At 39.1% G+C, this 26,386-nt stretch overlaps 1 protein-coding gene and 1 pseudogene across 1 annotated transcript; one reads left to right on the top strand and one right to left on the bottom strand.

Annotated features, from left to right (window-relative positions):
• Positions 1–6,925: 6,925 nt before the first annotated feature.
• Positions 6,926–7,863, bottom strand: LOC113198951 (olfactory receptor 7G2-like; annotated as a pseudogene).
• A 16,237-nt stretch (positions 7,864–24,100) lies between these two features.
• On the top strand, positions 24,101–25,042 carry LOC113198981 (olfactory receptor 7G2-like). Its single transcript, XM_026411863.2, has one exon. The coding sequence runs from the start codon at positions 24,104–24,106 to the stop codon at positions 25,040–25,042; it is 939 nt and encodes a 312-aa protein (XP_026267648.2). The 5' UTR covers positions 24,101–24,103.
• Positions 25,043–26,386: the final 1,344 nt, after the last annotated feature.

Consider the following 26,386-nt stretch of genomic DNA (forward strand, 5'->3'; position numbering starts at 1 on the left):
AAAAACTGACAAAATAAAAAGTTGGTTCATTGAAAAAAATTAAAATTGACAGACCCTTAGCTACCCTAACGAAGAGAAGAGAGAGAACTCAAATTACCAGCATTCATGATGAAAAAGGAAGTATCAAAACAGACACTACAGAAATACAGAAGATAATTAGAAATTATTTTGAAAATTTACACTCCAATAAAATAGAAGATATTGAAGGCATCGACAAATTTCTTAAGTCATATGACTTGCCCAGACTGAATCAGGAAGATATACACAATTTAAACAGACCAATATCAAGTGATGAAATAAAAGACGCCATCAGGGGCCTACCAACCAAGAAAAGCTCAGGACCAGGTGGATGCACAGCCGAGTTCTACAAGTCTTTAAGAAAGAACTAATACCAATACTCTTCAATTTATTTCAGGAAGTAAAAAAACAGGCAGCACTTCCAAACTCATTCCATGAGGCCAATATCACCCTGATCCCAAAACCAAAGACACATCAAAGAAAGAAAACTTCAGACCAATATCTCTAATGAACATAGATGCAAAATTTCTCAATAAAATTCTGACAAATTGAATACAAAAACATATCAAAAAGATCATGCACCATGATCATGTGGGATTCATCCCAGGGATGCAAGGTTGGTTCCACACAAGGAAATCAATAAATGTAATTCATCACATCAAAAGACTCAAAAATAAGAGTCATATGATTATCTCAATAGATGCAGAAAAGGCATTTGACAAAATACAGCACCCCTTCAAAACACTAGAAAACCTAAGGATAACAGGAACATATCTCAATGCTGAAAGAGGGATGCCCTCTGTCACCTCTTCTATTTAATATAGTTCTTGAAACACTGGCCAGAGCAATTAGACAGATGAAAGAAATTAAAGGGATACGTATAGGAAAAGAAAAACTTAAATCACCACTATTTGCTGACAATGTGATTCTATACCTAGAAGACCCAAAAAGCTCCACCTGTAAACTTCTAGAACTAGTAAATGAATTCAGCAAAGTAGCAGGTTATAAAATCAACACCCACAAATCAAAGGCATTTCTGTATATCAAGTGACAAATCCTCTGAGAGGGAAATGAGGAAAACTACCCCATTTATAATAGTCTCAAACAATACTTGGGAATAAACTTAACAAAAGAGGTGAAAGACCTCTACAATGAAAACTACAACATGCTAAAGAAAGAAATCAAAGAAGACCTTAGAAGATGGAAAGATCTACCTTGCTCTTGGATAGGCAGAATTAATATTATCAAAATGACCATACTACCAAAAGCACTATACAGATTTAATGCAAATCTGATCAAAATCCCAATGGCATTCCTCATAGAAATAGAAAAATCAATCATGAAATTCATCTGGAAAAATAAGATACCCAGAAAATAGCTAAAGCAATCCTTAGCAGGAAGAGTGAAGCAGGTGGCATCACTATACCACACCTTAAACTATACTACAGAGTAATAGTAACAAAAACAGCATGGTATTGGCACCAAAACAGACTGGTAGACCAAAGGTACAGAATAAAGGACACAGATATTAACCCATAAAATTAAAATTATATTGGACAAAAGTGCCAAAAACATGCACTAAAGAAAAGATATCATCTTCAACAAATGATGCTGGGAAAACTGGAAATCCATATGCAACAAAATGAAATTAAACCCCTATCTCTCACCATGCACAAAACTTAACTCAAAATGGACCAGAGACCTAGGAAAGGTGACTGACTCATAGTGGGGTAGGGAGGGGGAGCATGGGAGGAATAGACAAAGTCTAGATAGGGCAGATGGGTGAGAGGGGAAGGGAGGGGGCAGGAAGTTAGCAATGATGGTGGAATGTGATGATCATTGTTATCCAAAGTACATATATGAAGACATGAATTGGTGTGAACATACTTTATATACAAACAGGGATATGAAAAATTGTTCTATATGTGTAATAAGAATTGGGATGCATTCCACTGTCATGTATTTTAAAAATAAAAGCAATTTAAAAAAAGGATCATTTACCTATTTCCTGTATAATTGCAAGTGACAATATAGAGAATGTAATCCTTCTAACAAACTCAGAAATTTAAAGTGACAATCGTATGTATGGAATGGTGGACATTGATCCATTTTTATTATTATACTTAACAATTTCTAAAATATTCTGTGTGATTATCTGAACTAAGTAGGCCATATAACTATGCTCCATTGCCTTTTTAAAGTGACTCTACCAATTGTTCCCAGTTTCATGGCCTTATCTTCAATATACGTGTTTCCTAAAGACTATAGACCCCAGATTTAAATTATCATTGTTCACTATTGTTGCATAAAATTGCATACTAACAGGAAATTTGTTAACCTGTGGTACAAGCTACATTTGTGGTTGTAAGGAAAAGAATGTCAAAGGATTGTTACCACAGTCACCTTAATTTTAGGAGGTTGGCATGCTATAATAAAATAGATGTAAGACATTAGGTTACGGAGAGTGTCGCAGTAGGCAAAGGTGCAACTTACACAGTCGAGGGGGAGAAATACAGAATGTCCATGTGCTTCTGCCCTTTCAATGTTTTATTCACTAAAATCACTCAATACAATCAGTCTATAGGTTCTCTATCAAGAAAAATGACAATCTTTAAGGCTGGGCACTGCAATAGAATCATTTCAAAGCACACAATTCTAATTCTAAGCACTGCAAACACACTTAATCATGACAGACTCATTACAGACATTCCCTCTGTGTGCTAAGCTCAAGTCTTAAGTCTTAGGTCTTCAATCCAGCAGATGCACGCTCACTCAGACCACAGTTATCAGGTCAGGCACCCATGGAGGCTTCTCCTGGGGTGGAGTTGACAGCTGGCTGAGGAGATGGTTGTAGGAGAAGTCGCTCTTCTCACCACTAGGGTCGGGAGGCTACTGCAGAGTTTGAGAGCCGTGAGGATGATGCAGAGGATCAGGCAGATGATGATAAGAGTTGGATGTCAATCCAGGTCCTCATCAGGCTCTCGGTTGGCTCTAATGTGTGTTCATTTGCTCCATCATTTATAATAAATTTGGGGGCTTCTTTTCACCCTTTAGGTCCCTATCAGCTGTTACCAGGGTTCTTAGTGGCATCTTATATTTTAGAACCAGGACATATGGCTTGGTGATTTCCACCCTGAACTTGCACCTCTGACTCTTATCAGGGCAAAGGCAAATCACCTGTGACTTCACCCTGACTCATATCTGGGTTGAGGAAAGTGACTTGTCTTTATCAGGCCATGCCTGATTGACATATTGGAGGGCTCTGAAGGCTTATGCCTGGTGGGACTGCAGGTTTATTTTAAAATGGAGTTGCTTAGGCTAAGGCTATCCTAACAGTTAGGCTAAGACCATCCTTACAGAGAGATATTATTCCAACAAGAGAATGCAGAAAAATATGGGCACATAAATAAACAACTAATTTATTGATGAATTGGAGGAAAAAAATCTGTGGATTTCTACCAGATGTCAAACAAACAAACAAAACAAATTCTAGTGTCACTGAAAGCTCAGTCTTTGTCCCCAGTGCCAATTTAATAAGGAGGACACAGTTTTGAGAAAAAGAAAAAAGAAGGTTTATTGCTTTGCTAGCAAAGGAGAAGCAAGGGGACTCCTGTCCCAGAGGCAGAGATTCTGCCCATCAGGGAAAACACAGGACTTTCAAAGAAACGGTGCAAAGGCTACCTTCCAGGTGCGCCCTGATGGTCCCTTGAAATTCACCTGTTAATTTGGGAGACAGTCCTGTCCTAGATTTTCCAGTGACTTCTCCTTCCTGTGGTGGGTGTGTGCTCAAGAGGTGATAAGGAGGCCTAGGAAAGGAAATGGTAATCTCCTTCCCTGCCCCCAGGTTAGGGAGGGGGAGAGGGGGGAGAGGAAAATTAAAACAAGCCCCTTTAAAATCACCTGAGAGCAGGGAGGACTCTACCCTAAAGGTGAAGTGGTCGCCTGCTACACTAGAAAAGTCCATGCCTTTCAACTACGTGTGAAACTCTAAACCTTTTATAATGTAGAATTGCAGCTTTTGTTACCTATGATTATTAAGCCTGTAGCACTGGTCCATTTTATACCTTGAACACAGCCCTTGCTGCTCTGCCACTGCGACTTATTTTTTAAAGGACATGTTTCTTTCTCTTCCTCTCCTTCCTCCTCCTAATCTCTCCACTCCCTAATCTCAGAAAAACAGTATTCCCTTTCCTCCCCACCTCAGGCAGAGTTGTCTGTCCTTAAGCCCAAACCCACCACATGAACCAAATAATACAGAGTTTGGGGATGGCACCAGAAGATCTCAAAAAAGACCATCTCCCAAATTAATGAATGAATTACAATCTGACAGAGAAGGCACGGAATGTGGCCTTTGAATCGCCTCTTTAAAAGTCCCCTTCTCCCTTTGATGGAGAGAATCACAGCCTTTGGGACAGGAGGTGTCTGTATTTCTCTTTGCTGTCAAAGCACAAAAACTTTTTCCCAAAACCATGTTCTCACTACTGGATTGGCATCAGGAAGAAGGACCGAGATAACAAGCCCACGGCATTGGAGGAAATACAGGCATATTCAACCCTAGTAAAGGGAACACCTGGCCTCCACTGTCCACTGTAACGCTGGTGTCAATGAGTCAAACAGATGAACTAAGACTTGGCAGTCACATGACTAAAAGGGCTTGACTCTAGTTAAATAAAGACCTTCCGTATATTAACAGGAAAGACAAACACCTGAAGGAAATATCTTCATCCAAAATGGCAAAAGTGGCTTATTTAATACATGGAAAAACAAAAATAAATGAGTAGCGGCGGAAAAAAGTAAATTAGCAAAACCATATTTCACACCACCAGATGGTCTGGGAGATGGAAGTTCACTGATTATGTGGAACACCAGCGTCACCTAGTGGCCAGGCAAGTTAGTTCAACCACTTAAGAAAATTCCACCTAACAGCACAAAGCGGTAATTTATACCCTTACAGACAGTAATTCCACCAGCAGGAAAAAAATACCATGTCAAAACTCCATCGGGATTTCTCCATCGGGAGAATGTTCAACCAGCTTTATTCAAACTAGCAATAATGACTATGCAAAATTATTTTTTGTTGTAACCTCACATCATTTAAGAATGGGACTGAAAAGGAATGAACACCTGCTAAACCCAGTAAGATAAGGGACCCTCAGAAGTGCCACCAAAATACAGAGACCATTTATAACATTGAAGGTCAAAAAGGAGTGAACTGACATGCTAAGTGAAATAAGATAAGCCAATTCCAAAACACCAAAGGCCGAATGTTTTCTCTAATATGCAGATACTAATTCACGATAAGGCCAGGGTAGGGGGAGGGCACTAGGGAAGAATAGTGTTACCTTAGATTAGGTAGAGAGAAGTGAAGGGAGGGGAGGGGAGGGGATGTGGAGATAGGAAAGATAGTAGAATGAAACATAAATTATTACTGTATGTATGTATGTGGCTGCATGACCAATGTGATTCTGCAACATGTAAACTCAGAAAAATGAGAAATTATGTCCCATCTATGTGTGATCTGTCAAAGTGCATAAATACATTCTACTGTCATGTCTAACTAATTAAAACAAATTAAATTTTTTAAAAATTATTAGCAATCAAAACAGCCTGCCTTAATCCAGTTTCTATTCCCACTTCTGTGTATCTTATAATGATGTATGAAATTACAGTTAAGGCCCATCTACGTTATCTGGAATAAGATGATTCTCTGCAAAAAATAAAATCCATTTCAACATGAAATGCTCCTATCACGTATGTACATTGAACAAGTGAGGAGATTTGGGACAGAAAGGTATCATTTTGAGGGTCCCCACTTACTCATTCGGTGTCATAGATGGCTTCTGTGGAATTTTGCAAAGCTGCAACCAACTTGGAAAACAGAGGAGAAAAAGCCCATCACAGAGACCACCCCACATGGGATTCAATGAAGCAGTCATCTCCAGAGCTACATAATCCTACATCGGAAATTCTCTACATGAACAATATTTCTCCTCCTTGTCTCAGTGTATCAGAGTTAGGGTTTCTTTTTCTATGAGAAGCGATGGCATTTCACACAGTGTCCAAGTACCACAAAACAACTTCAAGACACTGACATATTCAATTGATGTGAATTTTATAAATATTGAAACTGAGAAGGGTGATGGGGTGTGACCTTCTCAGGACACAGCTTTCCAGGGAACGTCTCAGTGATTACCTACCTGAGTATGAATAGCCACATCATTTGCCTTAGGGTCAGTCTAATTGTGAGAGGTGCAACACACATGGCCCTAACCATGGGATCAGGCTGAAGATAGTCTCTAGACATGACCTCGACCTTGCACACATCTTCCCCTGCCCTACCAGCCTTCAACAACTCTCCTTATTCTGAGACTGATCCATAAAATATCACTAATATTCAACCCCCAACCCAAGCTGCATTTGATGGACTCTAAGCAATTACACAGAGATTGAAGACTGAAATCATTTTGCAAACATCATAAACAATGAGAAATCTGAATTCTGGGTACAAATGCACTTCAATATCTTTTCCTCCCAACCACAGGATCTGGGGAAGCTGCACTCTCCATGTGACACCATTCACCTCCTCCAACTTCCCTTCTTTTCAGAAGGCACCACATTCGCTAAAAAATATTTATGATTTGCTAAAAATAGACCCCTCCTTCAGGGTCTGCTTTTTTAAAACCAATGCAAAGCATTCGTGATTGGAGAATTGAAATCCTGAGTCAAACGTCAGAGAGCAAGGCAAAAAGCAATGGAAAGTTGAAAGAGAAGTTGAAAAGCAGCTGGTCGCTATATTTTCTTGTCATTTTAGAAGGATGTGGAGACAGAAGCATCAGGCATGTTGGCACATCATAAATCCCCTCACTTTGGCTGACTCTAGAAACACGAGTCTCAAGCGATCGACAGATCATAGAAAAGAAGCCAGTTTTCCTATGAGGTTCTTCAAGGCTTCCTTCATGTCCCTGTTCCTCAGGCTGTAGATAAAGGGATTCAGCATCTGAGGGACCACAGAATACATCACTGAAGCCACTGCTGTCTTCCTGGGGGAGTCATTAACTACAGAACTAATGTACACCCCCAAACCTGTCCCATAGTACAAAGAAACACACACAGGTGAGACCCACAGGTGGAAAAGGCTTTGTGCTTTCCTTCTGCTGAGGGCATCCTCAAGACAGAGGACACAATGTGAACGTAAGAGAAAACAATCCCAGAGAGAGGAACGCCAGCAAAGATGCATATTGCAACATAGATCAGAATGTTATCCACTAGGGTGTCAGAACAGGCCAGCTTGATGACCTGAGCGAGTTCACAGAAGAAGTGGGGGATCTCCAGGGCTGTGCAGAAGGACAGCCGCAGCACCATCAGACTCTGCAGGAGGCCGTCCACCATGCTCAGGGGCAGAGAGACCAGGACCAGCAGGACACAGAGGCAGGGGTTCATGATGACTGTCTACCTCAGGGGGTGACAAATGGCCACATAGCGGTCATAAGCCATCACCGCAAGCAGACAATTTTCCATGAGTGCAAAAATTATGACAAAGCAGGCTTGGGAGAGACAGCCTGTGTAAGTGACGCTCTGGTCCTATGTGTGGATATTTTGCAGCATTTTGGGGACTGTGGTGGTGCTTAAGCAGATGTCATTCAAGGAAAGATTACAGAGGAAGAAGTACATGGGGGTGTGGAGGCGGGGGTCAGAGCTGACAGCCAGGATGATGAGCAAGTTTCCCAGGATGGTGACCAGGTACATGGACAGGAACAGGCTGAAGATGAGGGGCTGCAGGGCTGGGTCATCTGTCAGTCCCAGGAGAAGGAATTCTGAAACAGCTGTGTGGTTTCTGGGTCCCATGTCACTGGTGAACCTGAAGAATGAAGCAGAAGGATAAAAAAAGTGTGCAGAGCTCAATTCACAATAGCTCAACTGTGGAACCAACCTAGGCGTCCTTCAACAGATGAATGGATAAAGAAACTGTGGTATATGTGCACACTGGAATACTACTCATCTTTAAAGAAGAATGAAATTATGGCAATTGCCAGTAAATGGATGGAGTTGGAGAATATCATGCTAAGTGAAATAAACCAATCCCCCCAAAACAAAGGCCGAATGTTTTTTCTGATATGTGGATGCCAATTAACAGTAGGGAGGGGTGAGGTAAAAACAGAAGTACTTTGGATTAGGCAGAAGGGAATGAAGGGAGGAGGTAGGAAGGATAGTAGAGTTAACTGGACATTATCCTATGGACATACATAATTACACGACCAGTGTGATTCTTCAAATTTACCACCAGGAGAATTAGAAGTTATATTCCATTTATTTATCATGTGTCAAAGTGCATTCTACTGTCATGTATAACTAATTAGAACCAAAAAAATGAAGATCTTTCACTTGCACAGGCACACACACACAAAAAAAAAATGTGTGCAGAGCAGGAACAGTATTTGGAAAGATTATAGGAATGAAGGCACTTTCTTTGTCCCTACTTTGTCCCCACTCCAGATTTACTAATAATACATGCTGACAAGGAGAATGGTAGTATATATTTCAACAAGCCCTCTGATGTATACTGAATTTTGAGAACGAGTACCTTAAAAACAAAACCTTTCTGATAGTTACCGCTTCTCCATCTCCTCTTCTTCACTCATCCCTCCTTTTCCCTCCATGCCCTTTATTTAAATAAACTTTTATTGACCACCAACACCACTTCATGCATCATCCTGAGTATAGAGAATGAAGCCAAGAAAAATATATAGTTTCCATTCAGGATTTTTCTAAGCCATATAAAAAAGAATGGAATTTTGAAATCTGTCTTCTAAAGAAATGGTTCCATGACTGTGGCTTGCTTCAGAATTGTCTCAGGAGTTTTTTGTTGTAGATGTCTCATTCCTTCATATCTTTTCCACTTACCCCTGAAGACCCTTAGGCAAGGTGAGGTTATATCATGGATGTAAGACCCACACTGGGTGCTTAGCTCAGACTGGGGCCAAGCTCCGATAGATAGTCCAAATGCTGGGTAGACTCTGAATCAATCTCTGTAAATGCCTTTGGACAGTACAGAATGCTAGCATTCCTGCATGCTCAGTCAGGTCTAATAATTTTTCTTTGCAATTTTAACATTTTCTTCCTGATCAAATTCTCTAGTCTTTCCCTTTCTTCAAAGTATGTCCATCTCTGGGGTAGATGGCACCCGGCCCTGTTACCTGAGGAAGACAGAAAATTCAGTCTCTATTCTTGAGCTCGATGAACTATTCCACAGCACTGAATGTCATTGTTTTGGGCCATTAATTCTAAGGGCAGAGAGGCTCCTTAATCTCTTAAATTCTCTATCTCATCCCAAGGGAATTCCCTTAAACTGATAGGTGACATATAAATTAATATATATATATATATATAATACACACACACACTAAAGGACAGAAAAGTGAGAATGGACATCTAAGAAAACAGATCAAAATATAATGATTTTATGATACTCAGAGAAAAGAACCTGATAAGATAAATATAATTATAAGAACATCAGGGTCCAACTAGGAGCTTACTACAGAGCCATGGTCTCTGTCCTCCGAGGGAGACAAAAGATGCTATGACAGCATTTACCGTGTGGTGCAATCTTGGTCCTACTCACTTTGAATGCCATCCAGACTTCATCACATGCTTTGTGAAGGGCAAAGTCATCAACTCTATGAGAAGCCTGAGGTTCTGTTTGTGTGATAGGAACTGCACGTTGGAAATGCTAATCAACTTGACGGTGGTCAGCATTTTGCAAAATACACAATGTGCACCTGATCATCTCATTGTACACCATGAACACACACAAATTTTATTCAATTTCGCTCTATGAAGGTGGGGGAAAAAACTGGGAATATTTCATGATGAGAAACACCTAGAACAAAAGTACCCAGCACAGTGATCTCCACCATGGGACTCTCATACTGATATCTTCTATTGGTTTCTCTTGACTGTCATAAACTATTGACCTTGGAAGTATCCGTTTCCCAGAGAGAAACAATGTGTCTGGGAAGCTGAGAAAGGCAGAAAGCAAGGAAACAAAACTAGCGCGATAAACACAAATATCAGGGAGGTGCTTAATGGGCAAAATTCCCTCGGGCATAATGGTCATTTAGAAAAATAGGAGGGAAACATGAGTGATTACGATATTTATTTGGCGTGGGCAAATGACAAAATACATACAAATTTAAAATCAAGTGACTTTGAGCAAAATCAACCAGACAGGGTATTAGTCAGGGTGTTCTAGTCAGGAACAGAACCAACCAGATATGGACATGTTTAATCATAAAGGGGGATTCATCAGATGGGCTTACACAGAAGCGAGATAGGCCCACAGTGGCCATCAGCATGCTGGAGAGCCAGAGGGAAAAGTAGCTACTCATTCCAGGAAGCACGAGCCTCAGATTAAGAGGGACCAATGACACAGGGACAGGCTGAAGCTCTGAGGATTCCTGGAGAAACTCGGGTGGGAGTCTGTGCTGGAAGAGTGAAGGAATGGAGTCTGAGGTCCCCAAATGATGGAACTTGTATTCACGCAGCTTCCTCCTTCTTCCTCTTGTGTTCCATCTGGGCTTCCAGCCTACTGGACAGTGCTGCCCTCTTCCAGGACTGGTGTCCCCCCTCAGTTTGCCCGCCCACAGGTCGGTTGTTACTACAAATGCCATTGGCACTCCCAAAAGTCCCTCATCCTCGACGTTTCCCACATCTCTCAATCCAATCAAGGTGACAATTCAGATTTAATATCACACTCAGAGAAAAAGTGTCATGTTTTCTCTCGTGTGGATAAAGTAGAGAGAAGAAAGGAATGATATCACGAAAGTAGAAGGGTGGCCGTTAAGGTAGAAAAAGGGTGTCGCAGGGAGGGAGGAGGAGAGAGTGTGGGGAGGTGTTGGGATAGAAAACTGATCAAATAGTGTTTTCATGTATGTGTGAATGAACAACAATGGAATCCACCATTCTGTATAATGGATATGCATCAACAAAATGAACTAAATCATAAATAAATTAAAATTGCTACTGTGTGCATATATGAATGTGAAATAATTATAATGCAACAATTTTAAAAAATGAAAGTGAATTAATTAAATATATGAATCACATTTCCAAAGCATTAACTAAAGGAGCTACCATTACCTTGCTGTATTCAAGAAGAATGTTGTCCAGGACTTCACCTGGATATTGAAGATGAAAGATGGGTCTCCAGGAAATGAGGACAGACTGAATGAGGCAGTGGAACCCTGGTCAGGAAGGCTCATCTGTGGGAGGAAGTCCAGGTGCTGCTTCCCGACTGGGCAGGGATGCTGAGTGAGGTGGTCCCACAATCACTCCTAGATTCTCTGTGTCTCTGGAGATCAATATCCAGAGCTCCTCATTAAAATAGCTATTTTACAAACAATCTGATCCCAAGAGTGCAGGTCCTTGAAGACCAACTCTGCAGGAGTGAGGGATTCAGGGTGGCTGGATCCTGACCCTTGGGGCCATGATTGCACCACTCAGCTGTCTGCCCTGTCTCTGCTCAGCTGCATTGCACGGGCCCTGATCATGCAAGACTGGGCACTTTTCCAGTCTTCCTTTTAGGTTACAAACAAAAGAATCTCTTTTAAATTAATGATTTCAGAAAGCTTTATTAAATTTTAGTTATAAAGATATTCCCTTTGCATGTGGGTATAATGTATTTGTAAATATTAGATAAGATGTTGCGTGAGTTAATTTGTAGCTGCTGTGATAAATAATTGAGATAAATCAAGATCAAAACAATAAAGATAAGGGACAAATTTAAATAGAAAAGAAGGAAACAGTACAGAGGATCAATGTAATAAAGAGTTAGCTTTTTGAAAGATGGACAAGATTGATAAACTCTTAGGCAAACCAACCAAAAGAAAGAGAGGGAAGTCTCAAATTAATAAAATTAGAGATGAAAAAGGGGATATTACAACAGACAACACAGAAATCCAGAAGATCTGTAGGAACTATTTTGAAAACTTATATACCAAAATATTGGAAAAATCTGCCCAAAATGAATAAATTTCGAAACATATATGACCTACCAAATTAAATCAAGGAAATATTGTTCTGAAAAGCCCAATAACAAGCAATTAGATTGAAGCAGTAATTAAAATAAACTTCCATCATAGAAGAGCTGAAGACCGGATGGATTCACAGCTGAATTTTACGAGATCATTTAAAGAAAAATGAACACCAGCATTCCTGAATTTATTCCATAGAAATTAACACTACAAAGCCAGTATCATACTGATATCTAAACCAAAAGGAGTCATCAAAGAAAGAAACTATGAAACAATGTCCTTGATGAACATGAAGGAAACATACATGTCCATTTTAAAAATCAGTTCAGTGGCAGAATAGCATAAAGTAGACCACTGCTAACAAACATAGATGCAAAAATCCTTAACAAAATATCTGAAAATCAAATTCAGAAGCACATCAATAAGATTATACATCATGATCAACACAATTTCCATCCAGGGATGCGGGAAGTTGGAAATCAATAAATGGAATACACCCCATGAATAATATCAGGAAAAAAATATGTGATCATCTCAATAGGTGCAGAGAAACTTTTAATGAAATTCAACACCCTCTTTCACCACTGGATAGATCTTCCAAACAAAAGATAAACAAAGAAACTATAGAATTCAATAATACGATCAATAATGTAGACTCAACTGACATATATAGTGTATATTATCCATCAACGAGGGAATACACTTTCTTCTCAGCAGCACATGGATCTTTCTCTAAAATAGACCATATCTTATGCCACAAAGCAAATATTAGTAAATACAAAAAAAGTAAAGATACTATCCTGAATTCTATCAGACCACAACGGAATGAGATTAGAAATCAATATTAAAATTAAAAAATAAGGCTACTCCAACACCTGGAGACTAAATAATATGCTATTGAATGAACAATGGGTTGCAAAAGCTATCAAGGAGGAGATTTAAAAATTCTTAGAGGTAAATGAGAACTCTGATAGAACATATCAAAAATCTCTGGGACACTATAAAGGCAGTTCTAAGAGGAAAGTTCATTGCATGGAGTTCATTCCTTCAAAGAAGAAAAAGTCAACAAATAAATGACCTAACATTACATCTCAAAGCCCTAGAAAGAGAAGAAAAATCAACCCCAAAAGCAGTAGGAGACAGGAAATAATTAAAATCAGAACTCAAATCAATGAAATCGAAACAAAAGAAATAATTGAAAAAACTGACAAGACAAAAATTTGGTTCTTTGAGAAAATAAATAAAATTGATAACCCTTAGCCAGGCTAACAAGAGTAGGAGAGAAAAAACTCAAATTACAACCATCTGTGATGAAAAAGGAAATATTGTGACAGACACTTCAGAAACACAGAAGATAATTAGAAATTATTTTGAAAATTTGTACTCCAATAAAATGGATAATATTGAAGGCATCAACAAACTTCTAGAGGTATATGATATGCCCAAATTAAATCAGGATTGTATAAATAATTTGAACAGATCAATTTCTGGCAAGGAAATAGAGGATGCCATCAGAAGCCTACCAACCAAGAAAAGCCCAGGACCAGATGGATACACAACTGAGTTCTACAAGACTTTTTAAAAAAGAGCTAACACCAATACTTCTCACACTATTTCATGAAATAGAAAAAGAGGGAACACTTCCAAACACATTCTATGAGGCCAATATCACCCTGATTCCAAAACCAGACACATCAAAGAAAGAAAACTTCAGAGGAATATCTCTAAGGAATATAGATGCAAAAGTTCTCAGTAAAATTCTGTCAAATAGAATACAAAAACATATCAAAAAGATAGTGCATCATGATCAAGTAGGGTTCATCCCAGGAATGCAAGGTTGTTTTAACATATGGAAATCATTAAATGTAATTCATCAACCCAGTAGACACAAAGATAAAAATCATATGATCATCTTAATAGATGCTGAGAAAGCATTTGATAAAATACAGCATCCTTCATGTTCAAAACGCTAGAAAAACTAGGTATAACAGGAACATACCTCAATATTGTAAAGGCTATCTCTGCTAAGCCCCAGGCCAACATCATTCTAAAAGGAGAAAAATTGAAAGCATTCCCTCTAAAAACTGGAACAAGACAGAGATGCCCTCTGTCACCACTTCCATTTAACATAGTTCTTGAAACTCTAGCCAGAGCAATCAGACAGATGAAAGAAATTAAAGGGATATGGATAGGAAAAGAAGACCTCAAATTATCACTATTTGCAGATGATATGAGTCTGTACCAAGAAGACCCAAAACGTTTCACCAGAAATCTCCTAGAACTAATAAATGAATTCAGCAAAGTAGCTGGATATAAAAATCAACATCCATAAAGCAAAGGCATTTCTGTACATCAGTGACAAATCCATTGAAAGAGAAACTAGAAAAATCACCCCATTTACAATAGCCTCAAAAAGATACAAAACACTTAGGAATAAACTTAACAAAAGAGGTGAAAGACCTTTACGATGAAAACTACAACATGCTAAAGAAAGAAATTATAGAAGGCCTTAGAAGATGAAAAGATCTACCTTGTTCTTGGATAGGCAGAATTAATATTGTCAAAATGACATACTACCAAAAGCACTATACAGATTCTATTCCTCATAGAAACAGAAAAGGCAGTCATGAAATTCATCTGGAAAAATAAGAGACCCAGAATAGCCAAAGCAATCCTTAGCAGGAAGAGTGAAGCAGGTGTCATTACTGTTCCAGACCTTAAATTATGCTACAGAGCAATAGTAATAAGAACAGCATGGTATTGGCACCAAATTAGGCCTGTAGACCAATGGTACAGAATAGAGGACACAGTCTAACCCACATAACTACAGTTATCTTATATTAGACAAAGGTGCCAAAAACATACTTTGAAGAAAAGATAGCTTCTTCAACAAATGGTGCTGGGAAAACTGAAAATCCACATGTAAAAAAATAAAATTAAATCTCTATCTCTCACCATGCAAAAAACTCAACTCAAGGGCTGGGTTTCTGGCTCAGCAGTAGAGCATTCGCCTCGCACAGGTGGGACCCCGGTTCTATTCTCAGCACCACATAAAAATAGAGGCATTTGGGGGCTGGGGATGTGGCTCAAGCGGTAGCGCGCTCACCTGGCATGCATGCGGCCTGGGTTCAATCCTCAGCACCACATACAAACAAAGATGTTGTGTCCGCCAAAAACTAAAAAATAAATATTAAAAAATTCTCTCTTTCTCTCTTTCTCTTTAAAAAAAAAGTTTAAAAAAAATAAAGGCTTTGTGTTGTGTCCATATATACCTAAAAAAAATAAATATTTTTTAAAAACTCAACTCAAAAGTGGATCAAAGACGTATGAATTAAACCAGAGACCTTGTGCCTAATGGAAGAAAAAGTAGACCCAAATCTTCATCATGTTGGATTAGGACCCAACTTTCTTAACAAGACTCCTATAGTGCAAGAATTAAAACCAAGAATCAATAAATGGAATGGATTCAAACTAAAAAGCTTCTTCTCAACAAAAGAAATCATCAGTGAGGTGAATAGAGAGCCTACAGAATGAGAGAAAATCTTTACCACAAGCACATCAGATAGAGCACTAATCTCTAGGATATATAAGGCACTCACAAATCTTAACACCAAAAAAACAAATATCCCAATCAATAAATGGGTCAAGGAACTGAACAGACACTTCTCAGAAGAGTGATGTTTACAGAAGCACAATTCACAATAATTAAATTATGGAACCAACTTAGATGCCCTTCAGTAGATGAATGAGTAGGGAAACTTTGGTATATATACACAATGGAACATTCTCAGCATTAAAACAGAATAAAATCATGGCATTTGCAGATAAATGGATGAATTGGAGAATATAATACTAAGTAAAGCAGCCAATCACAAAAAACCAAAGGCCGAATGTTTTCTTTGATATGAGGATGCTGACTCATAATGGCGATGGGTGTGGAACATGGGAGGAATGGAGGAACTTCAGATAGGACAAAGGGGAGGGAGGGGAAAAAAGGTGGTAGAGGAGTAGAAATGATGGTGGGATGAATTAGACATCATTACCCTAACTACATGTATGAAGACACAAATGGTGTGAAAACACTTTTATACAATCAGTGACTTGAAAACTTGTGCTATATATGTGTAATATGAAATGAATTGCATTCTTCCATCATATGTAACAAATTAGAATAAATAAATAATTTAATTTAAAAATTCAACACCCTGTTGATAAAACCCCCCCAAAAAAACTAGGAAAAGAAGGGATTCACCTCAACATAACAAAGGCTGATATAACAAACCCAAACCCAGCATCATATTAAATGCAGAAGAACTACAAACATTTCCTGTAAAATTGGGAAGAAGACCAATGTCCAATCTCACTACACCTACTCAATACAGTACTTGAAATTTTATCCAGGCAAGAGAAAGTCATAAAATGGACACAAATAGGACAGAAAGGTGTCAAATTACCCCTATTTACAGCGGTCATCCTATACTTAGAAGACACTAAAGAATCCAGCAGAAAAATTCTATATCTGATAAACAAATTTGGCAAAGGAGCAGGACACAATTTTATATTGGAAATTAATTGTTTTCCTACCCCAAATCAATAAACCCATTTAGAAAGAAACAAGGGAAAGAATTACATTCATGGTGACCTTAAAAAAATACCTAGGAATAAAACTAGCCAAAGAGGGTAAAGACCTCTACAAGAAAAATTACAGAACACTAGAAAAAAATTAAAGAGGTCACAAGAAGATGTTTCAGTAGGCAAAATTAATATTGTCAAAATGCCATACTACCAAAAACAAACTTCAGATTCAATGCAATCCCCAGCAAAATGCCAAGAGCCTTCTTAGGAAATCAATTCTAAAATTAATAAAAAGAATTAAAGACCCAGAGTAGCCAAAGAAATTCTGACCAATGAGACCAATACTGAAGTACCGTAATACCCAACCTTGAATTATAATACAGATTCATAGAAATGCAAACAGCGTGGTACAGGCACAGAAACAGACATGCAGACCAACGGAAAACAATAGAAGACAAGGAGACAAACCAACACAGATACAGTTATCTGATTCTTGACAAAGGTGTCAAAAACATACATTGGTGAAAGACAGCTTTCTAAACAAATGGTGGTGGGGAGAATGGATAATTGTAGAAGAATAAACCCAGCTCCTGTCTCTCAATCTGCACAAAAGTCAACTTAAAATAGATCAAAGCAATTAGACCAGAAACTTTTACAACTGCTAGAGGAAAACACAGGGGAAATACACCAGTGCATGTTGGCTGTATCTCTAGCTTTTTGAGGAGCCTCCTGCTGGTCCCCATAATGACTGTATTAGTTCACATTCTCTTCAACAGGATACAAGTCTTCTTTCTTCATTCCTCACCAACACTCTCTCTCTCTCTTTTTTTCACAATTTTTATTCTCCCTGGAGCATCCTATTGTGGGGTTTTTTAACATTTTCCCAAGAGCTAATGATATTGAGCATATGTTGCACATTTTTAAACTCAAACAGGGGAATTAAAGGAAACATAAAATAAGCAAACATTTGGAAAAAACTGACAAAAATAATAACAACTTGCTATTGTGTCTTAAACCAACTATTAGGATAAAAAAAAAAACAAATTTCCAACACCAGTGTCCAGCCTGCTTGTGCACCTATGGGAGTCAGCAGAAAAGGAATATTGCAAAGACAGATAGAAGGACACTCGGCAAATATGTCTAAATAGGTCAAAAGCTGTTGCACTTGCAGGAATTAAAACATTTAATCAGTACAAAAGGCTCAGGTAGCAGCTCATACTTGGTAAGGGTGATGTCACCAAGTGAATGTAAGGTCATCACACTATGGGATGGAGGAGATGAACTTGAATTTGAAAAATTCTATATCCCTCTAACTCAGATGAGGAAAGTTAGACCCTCATGGCTAATCAGTTACTCTCAAAGATACAACTAATCATCATTTTCACCAGGGCATAAGGAAGCACATACTCAGTGTCATTCACAATAGCAGAAACAGCTACCCAAATTTTATCCACATCAGAAAAACTGTTTTTGATGGTAAGCACATATCATGTAAACTCAGAGAGCACTGGAAATAAAATACAGGTGCTGAACCTTGAAACATGGACTCTCATAAATGCAATGATAGAAATAACAACCAAGATGCAGAATCAATTCATCACCCTTGCCTTTTTCTTCTATGGTACTAGGAATTGAAACTGAGGGTGCTCTGTCACAGAATTACATCCTCAGCCCTTTTTAAAAATTTTTATTGTTAGTGAGTTGCTTCCTCCAACTCAGTCCCACCTCCCAGTAATCCTCAGCTATGATTCTTCTGGCTATTGGACCAATCAATGCACAGATGAGGTCAGAGCCCATATGATCCATTATTATCTAAAAGTCCCATCTCTATACGTGGTTGCATTGGGGACCAGCCTTTCAATGCCTGAGTTTTGTGTATGCATAATATCTAAAGAAATGGGCTCAACAAAACCCCATGTTCCTGTATGCTCCCTTTTTCTTCCCCAAAACCTAGACAAGATAAAGAAACAATGAGAGCAAGAGTGGGCTTGAATGTCCAGTCACATTGTATCTTGAAGGACACTGGGTTTCTCTTAGGCACACTGGGAACAAGAGGAAGTGAGTATTATTTGGAGAAGCTGCTTTCTTGCATGTAAACTGGGACATTTGCTCCTCAGATTGCTGGTCACACAATCAACTAAATGCTAGTGATATTGCTGCTTCTGTACTAACAGTGGGGACCTGGGTGGAACTTGGGCCACTGTGGAGATGAAATGTGTCACTTGTCCAGCCGCTGCTTCCTCAGAAACCTCCCAACGAGGGAGAGGAGGTGCTGCTTGGTAAGCACTGTAAGGCACTGTAGGTGCTTCTGTGTCTTCTAGATCATGTGTCTCCCATGCCACCTCCATGCACTGTCTTTGGCCTTTCTTCAATCTACCCCACTGACCTGGCACAAGTGGGTTGTAGACAAGACATTTGAAATCCAAAACCTTATATTCTACCTCTTGTCCCCAAATGTTCATGACCAATTCACAATATAAAATGCATTCACTCTGTCTCCCAGAGTCCCCAAAGACTTCAGAGTTCCAACATTGCTTTAAAAAAAAGTCCAAATCCAAAGTCTCCTTCAAGACACCATGTGGCTTCTGTCATCAGCTTGAGGAGTAGCCACCTTGGATCACAGCTGCAGTGGACTTGAGTGCCTGGGCAGCTCAAGTGCATGGGGAAATAAATCCTGAGAGGAAAACTTGTTAGGTGACCCTGTGTGAACAGGCTGCTGCCAGACTCCTCTTTCAGCAAAAATTTCAAGTGAGTTTTATTGTTATACTCTTGAGCCTGAGATGAGCAGTGTGTGGTCGATTCTGAGATTCTCTAAAAACATCTTACCTATTGTCACGATGCAAAGTACTTAACTTCTCTGTAGTGGCAGTAATGTCTTCAGCAGCATCACATTCCTGAGCCCCAATTTTATACATGCTTTTGGGTTCAAACGCAATTTTCAAATCTTTTTGTTCTCTTTAACTCCTGCTTCTAATGTTAAACTTGACTAAAGCATCCAACAATACTCATGCAACTGCCTGAATCCTGTGATGTCTTGTCATTTCCTCCTTCCGCTCAATTAATTAAATTTAGTCTCATGTATCCTCAAGTCTTAGGACATATATAAAATGTAGACAAGTTCTTTGACAGAATGTAACATAAATGGACTTCAGTCCAATTCCCTTTAGAATCCTCATTTCCGTCTGAAGCATTGTGACCATATTCTTCACTGTTCACATTTCTAATGAGACTCTCATCTTCTGAGCTCCCACAGAATTTCCTTTTAAACTCTGCTCACTACAGTCTACAGCTTCTCTATCCTGCACCTCCAACATTTTACAAACTCTTTTCACGAGTTCCAAAAGCTTGTGTACAACAGGGTCAGGTATAGTCACAGCAATGACCCCAATAACCGTGTTAGTCAGATTGTTATTGTTGTAGACAAAATACCTGACATGAACTAGTTTGACAAGTAAAGGTTTATTTGGCCTCACAGTGTCAGGGGGTTCAGTACATAGTCAGCTGGCTCCAAAGCAAACATTTCATGCTGGAAGGGCCTGAAAGAGGAAAACTGCTCACTTTATGGCATCCAGGCAGCAGGGAGGGCAGAGAGAGAATAATCCCTCCCAGGGAATGCCAATAGTGACTCACTTCCTCCAGCTATATCCTGCTTCCCAGTAATCCAGCCAGTTATTAATAAATTAATCTGTCAAATGGAGTATCCACTAATGAGGTCAAAGTCCTCATTTACCAACCATTGTCTAAAAGTGCCACCTCTGAACCTTGCTGAGGCAGGAGGATTTCAACACAGGAGGTTTAGAGGGGGACATTCCAAATCCAAACCAAACACCTCCTCTACCATACTCTCATTCTATGATATACAGAGCTGTTATGGGCACAAAACAATAGCCAAAACAACCATGAAACAAACACAAAACCATGAGCAAACATAAACCTTTCCTTGTTTCAATGATCTACCTCGTGTTTTTGCCACAGCAACAGAAATGTGACCCCAAAAAAAATTAGCAAATATTTATAAATGTTATTTATACACACATATAAATGCCATAGTCACAGCTAAAATGGAGCCAAGATTCCTAAAAGCATTAATTAAATAGAGATAACTTTGATTTTGACCTAAAAGGAGACCTTGAATTCATTAGAGGAATGCCCCATGTTAGGTGGGCACAGTCTGCAAGATGGAGTTGAGCAGACACAGTGGAGAGGATTGAGTGGTGTGAACATGGCCTCGGGAGTCAAGAGTCAGCCATCCTGGATCCCTCACTTCCACAGAGTTGGTCTTTAAGGACATTCACTCTTGGGATCAGGATGCTTAGTAAAATATGTGGTCTAATGAGGAACTTTGGATATTGATCCCCAGGGATACAGAGACTATAGAAGTCAGCCTGGGACCACCTCACTCAACAGCCCTGCCCCAGCCAGGAGGCAACAGCTGAGCTCTTCCCAGTAACTTGACTCCTTCAGTCTGCCTGCGTTTACTGAGGATCCATCTTCCATCTTTAATAACCAGGTGAGATGTTGAACCACATTCTTCTTGAAGCCAATCATGTAACTAAAGTCCTTTAATTAATATTTTGAAAATGTTTTTCATGTATCTATCTTATCTGACATTTTTTAAAATTTTTTAAAATTTTTTTTTTAGTTGTAGATAGAATACCTTTTTTTTGTTTATTTATTTTTATGTGGTGCTGAGGATGGAACCTAATGCCCTACATGTGCAAGGCAAGTGTTCTACCACTGAGCCACAACCCCAGACCTGTCTGATAAATTTCAATTCATATGTATTTCATCATATGTTCATACTAAATGAATATTGGTATCAATCATGCTTCCTTGATTTTTTTTCCTACCTGACCATCATTCCCAGAGGTAGTTTTAGTACTTTCAATGCTTCCCTGATATTTGCATTCATGAGGCTCAGGATGGTCCCTTTCTTTGCTCTTTCTTCAACTTCCCTGACACATGGCCCATTTCTGATGAATGAATAGTGCCCCCTGTTGATGACTTTCCATAAAGAACCCAACAGAAAATGTCAGTGTGAGAGTCTGATAAGTGAAGCACTGCTCCAGGCACTTTGTTCTATCCATTTCTCACCTTGAAACATCCCCCAAAGTTTTTTCCAGTTTCATTTAAGCATAATTGAATCAAATTTGCATATATTCAAGGTATACAAAGTGATGTTTGGAGATATATATAGTTAGTTAGTTAGTTAGTTAGTTAGTGGCCACGGTCAAGTTAATTAACACATCCACCACATAGTTTGCCTTGCACAAATACAACATCCAGGCTTCTCATAGAGTTATTGATTTTCCGCTTCACAAGCATGTGAGGGAGTCTTGATTACCTTCAGAGTGTGTGAGACCAATGTGACACCAAATGGTACATGCTGTATAGCATCTTCCCCTTTAAGACAGGCACCATTGCCCTGCAGGCATGCTCATAGTTGGACCCTGATTAACTTATAAATGTGTTTATCTTATAACATTTTCTTTTCTGAATATCACACTTCCATCTGTTTTCTTAGATGTCTATTTTATGTATTTTTCCAGATTTTTGAAAAAAATGATATGCCACTTATCAACTTAAGAGAAGAACTCCCTTAAGATGAGACAGAAAATCCCATAATGAGTTCCCTGAATTCCTTAGAATTAACTGTTGACGGAGATGGCTTATGACACTATGGGGTAGTTTTATGAGCTTCAACTATGGGGGCACCGTTTTCTAATCTTTCCTCAGATTCGCATGGATGAATGTCATGTACCTGCTACCATTAATGTCATGAGTAGAGATTGGCGTATTTTTAAGGCAAGAGAAAGACTAGGGGTTTTGTTCAGGAAGGAAATATTAAAGTTGCACAGGAAAACGATGAGGTCTGAGTCATCATTTAAGAGTGTAAGTTCTGAACTCTTCAGAGGCATGGAATAGGACTTAGTCAAGAATCAATGCGATAGTCTGACCCCAAGCCAGTCTTGGTCTCTGTGGATCTCACATTCAAGCTGTAAACTCACCTGACTTAGTGTCCTCATGGATTACTGAGGACGATACCAACTAACACATGTATAATCTGACAAGATGGTCTGAAGCAAGCCAAAGGGAACAAATGCTATAGAAAAAAATTCAAAATTTCATTCTGGCCTTTTAAAAATATCTTTGAATAATTTTGATTGAAAAGTTATACCTTGTCTTTTGTTTCATTCTCAGCATTTTGCACATTAAAGAGGGTTGGCAAACAATCAAATTTATTTTAATAAAAAGAGTGGAGGGAAAAGAGGAATGATTGAAAAGGGATGGAGGGAGAAAACAGCAGAGGAAAATATCATAAAATTCACTTGAGTACACAGTACCCACGATTTGGGTTTATTTATTTATTTACTTATTTATTTATTTATTTTACTTTTTAAGGAAGTGGTTCTTAAAATGCATCATACCTTGCCTGGATGGTGCATGACTCTGATTCCAATGGATTGGGAGGCTGAGGCAGGAGGATTGCAAGTTTAAAGCCAGCCTCAACAACTTAGAGGGGCCCTAAGCAACTTAGTAAGACTCTGTCTCTAAATAAAAAATAAAAACGGCTTCAGATGTGGCTCTGTGGCTAAGCTTCCTGGGTTCAACCCCGGGTACCAAAAAATTTTTTAAAAAAAATCATCATACATCAAAGACATTCAGGGGGTTTGTTGAATCATAGGCTGTAGGTCCACTACCCCCAATTAAAGAGTTTGTTTCTCTTACAAAACAAATGATAGAGGACAAAAATAATTCAGCATGTGTGAATCTAATAATCCCCCCTAATTATCTACACTCTGATGGCTACTCCTCTCTCAAAGAAGATCCACGTTCTACAGGAAGTAGAACCCAAAGAAGAAAACCCAAAGCTAAAGCTCTTTTATGTTATTGTCTTCTGAACACAAATTGTTGCTTTTTGTGCATTTTTACAAGCCCACACATTTAGGTTCTTCCCTTGTTATTTTTGTTTCTTTCAATCATTTGCCACCTACCGCCATACAGAAATAAATTCACTAAGGATGTGACAGACTTCATAATTTTGTGTGTGTATATATATATACATATATTTTGAAAGCAAACAATAGTTCTGAAACAGAAGAGTCATCTCTATTTATTACATTCTCAGCATTCTTCACCAGGTTTGAGAAAGTTAATTCTCAATAAAAACTAGGGTGAATAAATGTGTACAGGGAGGAAGGTAAGGAAGATGAAAAGGGAAGGATTTCTGTATTCATTTGGGTTTTCCTTTAAAAGAGAGAAGCCTGAGCAGCAATCCTCAAACATTAGCACGTGAGGGAGTCTGTTAAATCATGTACTGCTGATCCTCATCCCCAGAGTTCATTATCTGTAGTCCTGCTGTGGGGTCCACATATCAGCATTTCTAACAAGTCTCTAGGTCATGCTATTGCTGCATGGGCCCAGGATTCAGAACTTTACCTGTCATGTCACCCATCTTTTGCTTTAGATTCATTGTTAGCATGGAACCAAGAAACCAAACAGCTGTTTCAGAATTCCTCCTCCTGGGACTGACAGAGGACCCAGCCCTGCAGCCCCTCCTCTTCAGCCTGTTCCTGGCCATGTACCTGGTCACCATCCTGGGAAACCTGCTCATCATCCTGACTGTGAACTCTGATCTTCACCTCCACACCCCCATGTACTTCCTTCTGTCCAACCTGTCCTTCACTGACATCTGCTTGAGCACAAGCACCATCCCCAAGATGCTGGTGAACATCCAAGCACAGAGTCCGAGCATCTCCTACACAGGCTGCCTCTCCCAGGTCTTTTTTGTCTTGTGTTTTCTTGTCTTAGAGAATTGTCTCCTCACAGCAATGGCCTATGACCGCTATGTGGCCATTTGTCACCCTCTGATGTACACCATCATCATGAACCCTTCTCTCTGTGTGATGCTGGTTCTGATCTCTCTCTTCATCAGCACTGTGGATGCCCTGCTGCACACACTGATGGTCCTGCGGCTGTCCTTTTGCACAGACTTGGAGATCCCCCACTTCTTCTGTGAACTTGCTCAGGTCATCAAGCCTGCCTGTTCTGATACCCTCATTAATAACATTTTGGTTTATTTTTTCTCTATTATTTTGGCTGGTAGTTCTCTGTTTGGAATCATTTTCTCATATGCTCAAATTGTCTCTTCTCTGTTGAGAATGCCATCAGCTGGAAGAAAATATAAAGCCTTTTCCACCTGTGGGTCTCACCTCTTAGTGGTCTCCCTGTTCTATGGCACAGGTATTGGTGTGTATTTTAGCTCTGCAGTGACAGAGTCATCCAGGAAGACTGCAGTGGCTTCCATGATGTACACTGTGGTCCCTCAAATGCTGAACCCCTTTATCTACAGCCTGAGAAACAGGGATATGAGGGAAGCTTTGAGGAAAAAATTAAGTAGACTAACATTCTTCAGGTGATGGTCATGAGATTTAAGTCAGCTTTCCAAAGTGCATCCAGTGAACACTTAGGACTCTCATACAAAACTTTTTAATGTTGCATTTGTATTTTTTTTCCCTGTGGAGAAAGATGTTCGTTTTAGAGGAGATATTAGGTGGTTGTTTTTTTTAAAAAAAAAAAAAAAGCAGTGAAAGAGAAAACAAGCAGGTAGGATTAAAGATCATTACTTCCCAACAAACAAAAAAGGCTACTTAGAGCCATCTCTCCAGGTGTGGAAATGAAATCTCACAGGAGAATATGAGAGCCTGTCACTGGTGCAAGAGGTGAGGCACAGGAAGAGTGTTCAGCACCACCATTGGTGGACAGCTCCCTGCCATCCCTATGGTCTCCTCCAGAGCAGAGCTTCCTCCCCTGGTGACCACAGAGCACCTTCAGGGGTGTCGCCTGAGGACCATGTTCATACTGATCTCACTCAAGAACTGTTGAGTTTGAATCTTTGTGGAGATGTCTAAAGTAGTGATTCATAAATCAGCCCTTTGTGAGGTTCTGAGGCTCTCAAGTGTGGGAAAACCGGTGTTAATGTTTCCAGAACAAAAGAGAACGCATTTCTATGTGCCTCAATCAACATACCGTCAAGTATTAGACACTTAGTGTATAAAACTTACCTGCAGGCTTAACTGTGTTGTAATGTAATAAAAAACGTACAGGGGCTGGGGTTATAGCTCCGTTGGTAGAGTGCTTACCTAGCAAACACAAGGCCCTGCTTCAATCCCCAGCACCACCCAAACAAAAAACAAAACAAAACAAAAAACCATACAGAAAATCAGGTTAAAAATAAAGATAGAATATGTGTAAAGAATCCTGCAGTTCCATCTTCCCCGCTCCTCTTCCAGGAAACAGCTCCACTGAAATTTATATTTATTCTTTTCAATGTTATTTGATTTCCCTGAATCCTTTGAAATGGACAGTCATGGGTCATGTGTGCCAACATACTGGCTTTTTCACAGGATTCAACTGCATGATTTTTGTCACCCTTATTAGGTAAGCAAGCAAAATTTATTAAATAAATTCATTAAATAAGTTGTGTCATTTTGAACTTGTTGAATTCCTTAATGTCTTTTAAAATATTTTTATTAGTATATGATGCTTACACATAATATTAGGGTTTATTTTTACATAATCACACATATCACACATATATGGATCAAGATTTGCAGCATTTAAGTTCCCAGTACTTCCACCTCCTCTCCTTTCCTCCTTCCCCTCTACTCTTTTGGTCCATCTTGCATTTATTGATTGTTTTTAAATTAGTTCTTTGAAGATATACATACATGTGGAACTCCCTGTGGTATAGTTATATATGT

This window comes from Urocitellus parryii, chromosome 3 (assembly GCF_045843805.1).
Source record: "Urocitellus parryii isolate mUroPar1 chromosome 3, mUroPar1.hap1, whole genome shotgun sequence".
In the NCBI taxonomy this organism is placed as follows: domain Eukaryota; kingdom Metazoa; phylum Chordata; class Mammalia; order Rodentia; family Sciuridae; genus Urocitellus; species Urocitellus parryii.

What these genes read in the sequence shown, in the direction of transcription:
- LOC113198981 (XM_026411863.2), top strand. Translation starts at nt 24,104, where the DNA reads ATGGAACCAAGAAACCAAACAGCTGTTTCAGAATTCCTCCTCCTGGGA.